Below are 12200 nucleotides of genomic sequence, written 5' to 3'. Positions count from 1 at the left end.
CCACAAAACCTCCTTTACCCACTCCCTCCAACCTTTTCAAGGATGACCCCTACCCCGCCTTCCTTTCCCAACAGATTTATACGCTTTCCAAGTCATTCTACTTTGTTCCATTCTCTCAAAATGACCAAACCACCTCAACAGCCCTTCTTCAGCCCTCTGACTAATACTTTTTGTAACTCCACACCTCCTAATTTCCACACTACGAATTCTCCCCCTAATATTTACACCACACTTTGCCCTTAGACAGGACATCTCCACTGCCTCCAGCCAGCTCCTCGCTGCAGCATTTACAACCCAAGCTTCACACCCATATAAGAGTGTTGGAACCACTATACTCTTATACATTCCCTTCTTTGCCTCCATAGGTAATGTTCCACTGTACTATTTAATACAATAAAATGAATGTTTACTCCCTCCCCATCTTGTTATTCTTTCATGCTGTCAATAAAAACAAATCCTGATTCAAAGTTTTTCACACATGTGCTAAACTCTTAGTTTCCAACCTTTTTTACATGATTATTATTATATTCTTACAAAGCACTAAACTCTTATGGGTCATACAACACCTGGAGAGTGAGAGGTAATCAGATTTGATCTAAGAAACTACCTCACAATTAAGGTACCTTCCTTGAACCTTTTTCTTCGATGAATGATGAAACTACAAATAAAAAAAAATTTCATCTCCCTCTTATACTGATCATAACCTTGATAAAAAACGTATATTGTATGAGCACAAATTCTAATGTAGATGAATGGTTCAAAGAGCAGACAAGTTGATCAATTACACACATGTGCAAAATTTGGGTGTCTTTACTGTAGAAACATTTTACCACACAGTGGCTTCATCAGTCCAGTACAAAGAAGAACAGTGAAGATCTGAAAATTCACTAATCCTCTTTGTACTGGATTGATGATGCAGCTGTAGGGAGAAACATTTCCACAATAAAGATACCCAAGTGTTGTACATGTGTCTAATTTACCAAAAATTCTAATGCTTACCTGAAGCATCTGATCATATGAGACAGTATACTCTGCCGGGTGTAGATGAGTGGTATGGTGTGCATGGTGTGTATCTGAGGGTATAACAGGAGCACATAGTTCCCCTATATGAGGCACCAATGAGCGTAGGCACAGAAGGCAGCCAAGAGCTTGGCTTGTTGGTATATCATTTTGGACTGGTACCAGGATCTGCAGAATGGTGCTCAGCAGCCAGCCCAGGAACATTGGCGGCTTCCGAGAATGACGGCAGAGAACTGTGAGAGAGGATACGGCTGAGCGGCGGACAGCCGAGGAGGTGTGGCTAAGATTGGGAAGAAATGCCTTAAGAAGATTCTTAATTTCATTGTCATTAGTGAAATGACCAAGAGTTGGCATAATTTTTTCAAGAGCAGCAGCAAGTGTTTCTAACAGGGGTTCTTCTGGCCGGCGAGCCATTCGTGTCACGTATGGTAAAAGGTTTTGAACGTAGGCTCGACCTTTCTGAGGCCTGAAAAAAAAAATTAAAGTGATTATAATGATTTTTAAGAAAGATACAACAGAAAAATACAGACACACAGGATTATGACAGAGTATAAACCTGGACTTAAGCAACTTTAAATATCAGATGGTCTGTATGATATTTACCTATGGGTAAATATCATACAGACCATCTTGCTCAAAGCTCATGCCAGTAAGTTTACTTAGGCACAGGTACACATAAGTACAATTATCATACATAGTACAAATTACATAGGATAATCCAATGCTTCTAAACTGTTGTATCTGGGCACCTCTACAAAGACATTGATTATGTGTGAGTGAGGTGAAAGTGTTGAATGACGATGAAAGTATTTTCCTTTAGGGGATTTTCTTTCTTTTTGGGTCACCTTGCCTCAGTGAGAGATGGCCGCCTTGTTGAAAAAAAAGAAAAAAAATCCAAAGTCAGACAAAGTGACTTATTTTCCTTACAACATGCATGACTAAGAGAGTAAGGATTATAACCCACTTCCCTATTATCATTTTGTATACTATAAATTCCATGTGAGTGTGTTATAGATCAGACTGAGTGCAGACAAGTTGGTTTTATGGTTGGAGTGTGAGCAAGGTAACATTTATGAAGGGATTCAGGGAAACAAGTTAGCAAGACTTGAATAAATGATGTTTCTAGGTGGGAGACAGCCAGTGCATTAAAAAAATTCAGCATCCATTCATCAATCCATGAGCTCAGTTGACCCAAAACCTGTAGAGTTCAAGTCATTTAGATTACCCACTCTGTCTCATACATAATTTCAATTATTTTCAAGTGCAGCATTATTGTTACTGTATATTAACTTCGAAGCACTAAACCCATGGGGATCATACAGTGCCTGGGGAATAGAAGTTTGATTCAATAAAAGGGAGGGTGGCTCCAATTCATCAGATCAAAAGCCTCTCATCAGCATCTTGGTACCTTGAAAGGGTAAAAAAAAAATTTGAATACATAGGCAATACAAAATTCCGGATAGTATACTCCAAAGATATGGAGTCGGAGTCGTGGAGTCGGAGTTGGAAGCAATTCTTGGGTTACTGAAGTTGGAATTGGAGTTCATAAAATGTAATTAAAGGAGCTGGAGTTGGAGGTGCCATAAATAAAGGAGTCAGAGTCGAAGCTTTTATGTGCAGACTCCACAGCCCCAGTATTCTCAATAACAACCATACATCACTTCAGCAAAGAAAAAGATTCTACTCAATACACTAATAACCCACATATAAGAGAGAGGAGCTTAAGACGACGTTTTGGTCAGACTTGGACCATTTACAGTCACACTAACATAAAGGAGAGAAGGGGGCAGTATATATAGGCCAGCAGACAGATATTGTGTATTGTTCCGGTCACAGTATTGTGCCTTTTTGTTAGTTAAAGAGTCTGCTGCAAGATACACACCTGATGTGATGGCACAGTGCAGCAAATCTAGACAGAGCCGCCCGCAGGCTCCTCACCGACCCATTCTTCTTGATTTCCTTGTACAGTTCAACTTGAATTTTGCCCAACTGAGTTTCTGACAGACTCTGAAATTTGCCATGCATATATAAATCTCTCTTATTGATTTATAAAGTAATGAAACAATTTTAACTTAGAAATACAAACATAAAAGGATGACAGACATTGAAGATTATGGAACAATATATAATTTACAATTTTTTGGAGCAGTTACAATAATGCATATACATATACTGTATACATTTCATGCAGAATAAAAAAAATGTGACTTAATTAATATATTCCAGAAAAAATTAAGAGCTTGTTTAAGAGTAATACAGCCAAAACATACAGTTCTGTTTATTGACTGAGAAAGTAAAATATAGTCTAGAGTTACTGTAGTTCGTTGGGATTTATTTTTTTAATAGCTACTGTAATGAATGTATCCCACTGTCACTACACTTTAAGTAATAAATGATGTCCTGGGGGCCACCTAATATTTGCCACACCTCATTCACACAGATTCTCAGCTCTCTATTCCCCAACAAGGCCAAATGCCATCTTTATGTCCAGACATAACTTGGCAATACAATAGCAGAATATACCAACAGTATGTAAATAAGATGCAGTATTTGGGTTATGGCATTTTATTTATAAAGTTGTTATGCTGTCATTTACAACCACAACCTGTTACTTATTATGATAAGAGGAGCAACAAGCATAGGCACACCCACATAGTGCATCCATCAATATAAAGGTAAAATAATGTTATAAAACTAAGCATAATAGGACTTCTAGAGGACAGTTGGGAAAGCAAATTCTGGACAGGAACTTCACCTTAAGCGTAGATCAAGGTACATTAAGGCTCTGCATATTTGACACCCTCTTTTTGGTGTTCCACATTTTCAGTGGTTTTTCAACTGAACCATTGTTCATTATATTCAGTGCTTTTTCCACTTTTCTGCCATGTTTCACAAGGGAAAGGCAACTAAAGTCATATTTTAAGGTAAGTATTGTATGTAGTGTGTACATATTTTACTTATGCATCTGTTTTTTTATGCCTGGCTGTACTTAATATATGATAAGTCGGACTTGAGTCCTGGAAATGGGAAGTACAATGCCTGCACTTTAAAGGAGGGGTTTGGGTCTTCTTTCTTTCTTTCAACACATATTGGTTTCTCCTTTTACAGTTTACAGCAGAAGGGGTTACTAGGGCATTTTATATGTTGTGTATCTTTATATGTATATGCTTCTAAACTGTTGTATTCTGAGCACCTCTGCAAAAACAGTGATAATGTGTGAGTGTGGTGAAAGTGTTGAATGATGATGAAAGTATTTTCTTTTTGGGGATTTTCTTTCTTTTTTGGGTCACCCTGCCTCGGTGGGAGACGGCCGACTTGTTGAAAAAAAAAAAAAAGTGTAAACACATTATCAGGTGTTTTAGATGCATTCAGTATTGAAAAACTACTCTTTTTCCACCTGCCAGTGATTTTCACTTATTGCCAAGGTATCAGGAACACAACAGTTATAAGAATGGGGCCCTCCTGTATACTGAAATGCAGAGTAAAAGAGTCAGAAGACACAACTTTCCTTGGAGTACAGTACTTGGTAGATCCTGGAGAAGAAAAAGAAACTCTTCAAAATTAAAGGAGAGCAAGAGCTTTAGTCAAAAAGACAGTGTTGGCCATTGTGAAACAGCCTGTGGCATCAAATGTAAGAATCCCTGTCCAATGTAGTACATAGAATGTAGTCAAGATATATGAACAAGGCTCTCGGAAATAAAGGGGGCCTCAAAGTGCATCACATCATGCCATTCCTAGGTACCAGACAGAGTAGATAGACAAGCTGCTGAAACCTGGGTTATGAGGAGCCCCCAGAACCCGGGAATGTAGCTGGCTAACCCCCTATGAACCTAAGCCTGAGGCAGCAGGCAACAGAGTACCCCTATAAAGTGAGCACACAGGGGTGTCAAGCCCTCCAAAGAAGGAGGTAGTCATATGGGGTAAAGCACTAATAAAAATGGGTACAGTCTAATAAAAATGGGCCCCAAATGAGGGACCATTCTACCCTCAACATATCAAAATATACACATCAGTTAATCTTCAGAGTTTCTGTCTCCATGTGGGTTATTATTGAACAATGACGAGTGTTCATTACACTTAAGTTATCCACATATAGGAAGCATCGCAAACAAACAAGTTAGTGCACCCTGACAGTGGGACAACTGGGCAGTCAAAATGGGTATCATAAATCCGGTGTTTCAGGCAAAGTAAACATTCATCCTTAAAGAACATCTTGAAAAGCAATAGGTACTGCCAAAAAATATCAAAGGCAAATAGAGGGTCCCTAGAAATGCTGAAAAATTACAATAACCATCTATAGAAAGTGCACAGTTGTTGACGAGAGAGAGAGAGAGAGAGAATGGTGACGCCTGAATTGATCAATCGATCAATCAATTTATATCTACACGATACATTATTTGTACAATTTTGGATAACATTACACCTCTTGCATGAAACACCCCTAAGTTATACAGAGCATTTTGGGTGAAAAAGGCAGTCAAAGAGCAGACAGTGAGAGTACAAACCTTACTGGCATCTTGAAAGATGAGTATTAACAGGAACATGGCATATTTAATTTGGACTACCCAGGGCTAGAGAGCAAAAAAAAAAAAATTTACACAGAACAGTGAATATCAATATGAATTTTCAAAATGCCTTACTCTGATAACTCTATTCAGTGACTCATTGGCATTCATCCTGACATCTGGATCCGTATCAGCCGTCAGCAGCAGCAAAGTCTCTATGCCAACTGAGAGCAACTTCTGTATCTCTGTGGGTTTAGCCCCAACTAGTGCATCAGCTATGATGGAACATGTGGAAGCTTTCTCTTTGCTACTCAGTACTTGATCTTTTTTACTGGCAAGGAAAATAAAAAAATTAATTTACAGTGTACAGTACTAATATATATATATATATATATATATATATATATATATATATATATATATATATATATATATATATATATATATATATATATATATAGATATATATATATATATATATACATATAGATAGATAGATACACAGATTGATAGAGAATACAATAAAACCCCATGATGCTCGAAACTACAAATAATACAGAGTTAAGTCTACCTAATAAATTTTGGTTCATTTTATTTCGAAGACCAAATCTGTAATACATCACTTTAATCTGGTAAATACAACACTGACATTCATAGAAATAATGGCTGGAACAGAGACTGGTGCATGGGAGAGCCACTGAGCCAGAAAACTATTGCATAACTGAATCAATTCACTTGTTGCCTTTCATATAAGCACTGGACAGTCAAAATATGTAAATACCGAAGTTCACAAATTTGTATGGACAACCTTTGACTGTACAAAATCTCATAAAATAGCTTATGATATTTTTTATATACAGTACTTTTTAACACCTATTGACAAAACAACTGATAGTAATTTAATTATTCACCTATTCAGGTAAACACTGTATAGTACACTATTTTCAAACAGGGAAGCTTTAATGATTTCATTTAACAGTGAAGGTAATTTCAAGACCATTCAGAATCCAAGACATTCGTACTTAAAAACTGAGTTAATAATAACAATAATTTTATTTTTCTTCACTATACAGGTAATGCAGTTCAAGTTTAATCAAATATTGTTAGGCACAAAAGGAAGCTACTAGCATGTGATGCATTTTGGGAAGACTAATCGTAATGCTTAAAAATTACTTAAGAACTAGACATGGGTTATTAAGTAGCTTTTTAAATATACAAATAATGAGAGGTAGCTAAATGAACAATAGTACAATTTAAGTATGTACTAATACTTTGAACTGATTCAATGCTCTTCACCTGAGCAATCCCTGACTCTGCTGTGACAGTGACGATGCTAGCGAGGCCATAGTTCTGGGGTGCTCTGCAGGGCGTTGCTCGCCAGCCTGGGCCCCAGCTGCTGTCATTGAGGGAGCACCTCCATTTGTACCATTGCCTCCCTGGGACAGTTTTACTGCCTCAAAGGCACGAATCAACTTCTCAAGGGCTGCCATGGTTTTTTCCAAGTCCTGTGAAGGATATAAAAGTTAAGTTCACTACGAGCTTAGTTGGTCACCAATGCTCAGGGCAGGGCAGAGTTAGTTGTCTACATTCCACCAAGGTCACAGCTGAAGTCCCTCTCTGCAAAGTATAACAACTATTGCATTTAGTAGGTAAGTTTATTTAGGAACAAGTACACAAATAGTTACATAAATTATATCATACATAGTGTAGTATATGTGTAGATTGCCCAAAATAACCCCAAAAAAAGTCAAAGTGACTTATTTCCAATGGGGTCCTTGTAATAACTTATTATCAAAACCTTTTCACACACCTCATACCCAACAGTGAACAGCAACCGCTCTGTGCACAGTCCTTGTCAGATATAACCATTTTGTACACTTTTCCTGTACGAAACAGAACACAACAATTGTTTTCAAGATTTTCTGTCCATGAGAACTAGCAACTGTTCCATAGATCTTCACTATCCATGGCAAGATATAACAATCATCCCGTACACTGTGGCAGGCAAAGTATACCCAACATTCTGTACACTGTTCCAGGTAGTGTATAACAACCACACATTGTCCCAGGTAGTGTATAAAAACCACACATTGTCCCAGGTAGTGTATAAAAACCACACACTGTCCCAGGTAGTGTATAACAACCACACATTGTCCCAGGTAGTGTATAAAAACCACACACTGTCCCAGGTAGTGTATAACAACCACACATTGTCCCAGGTAGTGTATAACAACCACACACTGTCCCAGGTAGTGTATAACAACCACACATTGTCCCAGGTAGTGTATAAAAACCACACATTGTACCAGGTAGTGTATAACAACCACACACTGTCCCAGGTAGTGTATAACAACCACACATTGTCCCAGGTAGTGTATAAAAACCACACATTGTCCCAGGTAGTGTATAAAAACCACACATTGTCCCAGGTAGTGTATAACAACCACACATTATCCCAGGTAGTGTATAACAACCACACACTGTCCCAGGTAGTGTATAACAACCACACACTGTCCCAGGTAGTGTATAACAACCACACACTGTCCCAGGTAGTGTATAACAACCACACACTGTCCCAGGTAGTGTATAACAACATCACACTGTCCCAGGTAGTGTATAACAACCACACACTGTACCAGGTAGTGTATAACAACCACACACTGTCCCAGGTAGTGTATAACAACCACACACTGTCCCAGGTAGTGTATAACAACCACACACTGTCCCAGGTAGTGTATAACAACATCACACTGTCCCAGGTAGTGTATAACAACCACACACTGTCCCAGGTAGTGTATAACAACATCACACTGTCCCAGGTAGTGTATAACAACCACACATTGTCCCAGGTAGTGTATAAAAACCACACACTGTCCCAGGTAGTGTATAACAACCACACACTGTCCCAGGTAGTGTATAACAACCCCACACTGTCCCAGGCAGTGTATAACAACCCCACACTGTCCGAGGTAGTGTATAACAACCACAAATTGTACCAGGTAGTGTATAACAACCATACACTGTCCCAGGTAGTGTATAACAACCACACATTGTCCCAGGTAGTGTATAACAACCACACACTGTCCCAGGTAGTGTATAACAACCCCACACTGTCCCAGGCAGTGTATAACAACCACATACTGTCCCAGGCAGTACATAACAACCACACACTGTCCCAGGCAGTGTATAACAACTACACACTGTCCCAGGTAGTGCATAACCATACACTGTCCCAGGCAGTGTATAACAACCACACATTGTCCCAGGTAGTGTATAACAACCACACACTGTCCCAGGTAGTGTATAACAACCACACACTGTCCCAGGCAGTGTATAACAACCACACACTGTCCCAGGTAGTGTATAACAACCACACACTGTCCCAGGTAGTGTATAACAACCACACACTGTCTCAGGTAGTGCATAACAACCCCACACTGTCCCAGGCAGTGTATAACAACCACACACTGTCCCAGGTAGTGCATAACAACCCCACACTGTCCCAGGTAGTGTATAACAACCACACACTGTCCCAGGCAGTGTATAACAACCCCACACTGTCCCAGGTAGTGCATAACAACCCCACACTGTCCCAGGTAGTGTATAACAACCACACACTGTCCCAGGTAGTGTATAACAACCACACACACTGTACCAGGTAGTGTATAACAACCACACACTGTCCCAGGTAGTGCATAACAACCCCACACTGTCCCAGGTAGTGCATAACAACCCCACACTGTCCCAGGTAGTGTATAACAACCACACACTGTCCCAGGCAGTGCATAACAACCCCACACTGTCCCAGGTAGTGCATAACAACCCCACACTGTCCCAGGCAGTGTATAACAACCCCACACTGTCCCAGGCAGTGTATAACAACCCCACACTGTCCCAGGTAGTGTATAACAACCCCACACTGTCCCAGGCAGTGCATAACAACCCCACACTGTCCCAGGTAGTGTATAACAACCCCACACTGTCCCAGGCAGTGCATAACAACCCCACACTGTCCCAGGTAGTGTATAACAACCCCACACTGTCCCAGGCAGTGCATAACAACCCCACACTGTCCCAGGTAGTGCATAACAACCCCACACTGTCCCAGGCAGTGTATAATACCCCCACACTGTCCCAGGCAGTGTATAACCCCACACTGTCCCAGGCAGTGTATAACCCCACACTGTCCCAGGCAGTGTATAACAACCCCACACTGTCCCAGGCAGTGTATAACCCCACACTGTCCCAGGTAGTGTATAACAACCCCACACTGTCCTAGGCAGTGTATAACCCCACACTGTCCCAGGCAGTGTATAACAACCCCACACTGTCCTAGGCAGTATGTAACAACCCCCCACTATCCCAGGCAGTATATAACAACCCCACACTGTCCTAGGCAGTGTATAACAACCCCACACTGTCCTAGGCAGTATGTAACAACCCCACACTATCCCAGGCAGTATATAACAACCCCACACTGTCCCAGGCAGTGTATAACAACATCACACTGTCCTAGGCAGTATGTAACAACCCCCCACTATCCCAGGCAGTATATAACAACCCCACACTGTCCCAGGCAGTATATAATAACCCCACACTATCCCAGGCAGTGTATAACAACCCCACACTGTCCCAGGCAGTATATAACAACCCCACACTATCCCAGGCAGTGTATAACAGCCCCACACTGTCCCAGGCAGTATATAACAACCCCACACTGTCCTAGGCAGTGTATAACAACCCCACACTGTCCTAGGCAGTATATAACAACCCCACACTATCCTAGGCAGTATATAACAACCCCACACTATCCCAGGCAGTATATAACAACCCCACACTATCCCAGGCAGTATATAACAACCCCACACTATCCCAGGCAGTATATAACAACCCCACACTCTCCCAGGCAGTATATAACAACCCCACACTGTCCCAGGCAGTATATAACAACCCCACACTATCCCAGGCAGTATATAACAACCCCCCACTGTCCCAGGCAGTATATAACAACCCCACACTGTCCCAGGCAGTATATAACAGCCCCACACTGCCCCAGGCAGTATATAACAACCCCACACTGTCCCAGGCAGTATATAACAACCCCACACTGTCCCAGGCAGTATATAACAACCCCACACTGTCCCAGGCAGTATATAACAATCCCACACTGTCCCAGGCAGTATATAACAGCCCCACACTGCCCCAGGCAGTATATAACAACCCCACACTGTCCCAGGCAGTATATAACAACCCCACACTGTCCCAGGCAGTATATAACAGCCCCACACTGTCCCAGGCAGTATATAACAACCCCACACTGTCCCAGGCAGTATATAACAACCCCACACTGTCCCAGGCAGTATGTAACAACCCCACACTGTCCCAGGCAGTATATAACAGCCCCACACTGCCCCAGGCAGTATATAACAGCCCCACACTGCCCCAGGCAGTATATATTATTATTATTATTATTATAATCAAGGGGAAGCGCTAAACCTGGAGGATTATACAGCACCTGGGGGGGATGTGGAAGGCATTCAGGCTTAATTCGGGGAACTGGATTATTATTATTATAATCAAGGGGGAAGCGCTAAACCCGGAGGATTATACAGCGCCTGGGGGGGGATGTGGAAGGCATTCAGGCTTAATTCGGGGAACTGGAGCACAGATCCAATTCCCTAAATCAAGAGCCCCTCACCAACATCAAGGAACCTTCCTTGAGGGGTCGGGGAACTGGAGCACAGATCCAATTCCCTAAATCAAGAGCCCCTCACCAACATCAAGGAACCTTCCTTGAGGGGAGGCAGTATATAACAGCCCCACACTGTCCCAGGCGGTATATAACAGCCCCACACTGTCCCAGGCAGTATATAACAGCCCCACACTGCCCCAGGCAGTATATAACAACCCCACACTGTCCCAGGCAGTATATAACAACCCCACACTGTCCCAGGCAGTATATAACAGCCCCACACTGTCCCAGGCAGTATATAACAACCCCACACTGTCCCAGGCAGTATATAACAACCCCACACTGTCCCAGGCAGTATATAACAACCCCACACTGTCCCAGGCAGTATATAACAACTCCACACTGTCCCAGGCAGTATATAACAGCCCCACACTGTCCCAGGCAGTATATAACAGCCCCACACTGTCCCAGGCAGTATATAACAACCCCACACTGTCCCAGGCAGTATATAACAACCCCACACTGTCCCAGGCAGTATATAACAACTCCACACTGTCCCAGGCAGTATATAACAGCCCCACACTGTCCCAGGCAGTATATAACAACCCCACACTGTCCCAGGCAGTATATAACAGCCCCACACTGTCCCAGGCAGTATATAACAGCCCCACACTGTCCCAGGCAGTATATAACAACCCCACACTGTCCCAGGAAGGGGATAACAACTGTCCCACACACTGTCCCACAGGGTAAACAGCCCTCCTGTTTTCTTGCAGGGGGCGGCCCCGGAGCTAGAGCTGGACTACCTATGAGAGGGTGGCGTGGGGGCAGTAAGAGCGTGCGTGGAGGGTGGTGGGAGCCATGTAGAGGCCACAGGAGCAGGAAAAAGCAGTGGCCAGCCAGCAGTTTGTTGTGGTTGTGGCCCAACACTTGTCAATATGGCCCACTCTCCATTCCGTTACTTGCTTTCCTACCAACACAAA

General features: G+C 42.1%; 1 protein-coding gene across 2 annotated transcripts in view; it reads right to left on the bottom strand.

The window, feature by feature from the left end:
• Positions 1-12162, bottom strand: part of LOC138855010 (huntingtin-like) — a 76455-nt gene extending 64293 nt beyond the window's left edge. For both annotated transcript variants that reach the window (XM_070101582.1, XM_070101583.1), the window contains exons 1-5: positions 12024-12162; positions 6822-7030; positions 5661-5856; positions 2903-3027; positions 1000-1486 (exon numbers count right to left, since the gene is read on the bottom strand). In XM_070101582.1, coding sequence (XP_069957683.1) covers positions 1000-1486; positions 2903-3027; positions 5661-5856; positions 6822-7015 — 1002 coding nt within the window. In that variant the 5' untranslated portion in view covers positions 7016-7030; positions 12024-12162. The remainder of the gene's footprint in view (positions 1-999; positions 1487-2902; positions 3028-5660; positions 5857-6821; positions 7031-12023) is intronic.
• Positions 12163-12200: the final 38 nt, after the last annotated feature.

This window comes from Cherax quadricarinatus, chromosome 78, assembly GCF_038502225.1.
Source record: "Cherax quadricarinatus isolate ZL_2023a chromosome 78, ASM3850222v1, whole genome shotgun sequence".
In the NCBI taxonomy this organism is placed as follows: Eukaryota; Metazoa; Arthropoda; class Malacostraca; order Decapoda; family Parastacidae; genus Cherax; species Cherax quadricarinatus.
This window is presented reverse-complemented; position numbering and strand designations above follow the sequence as displayed.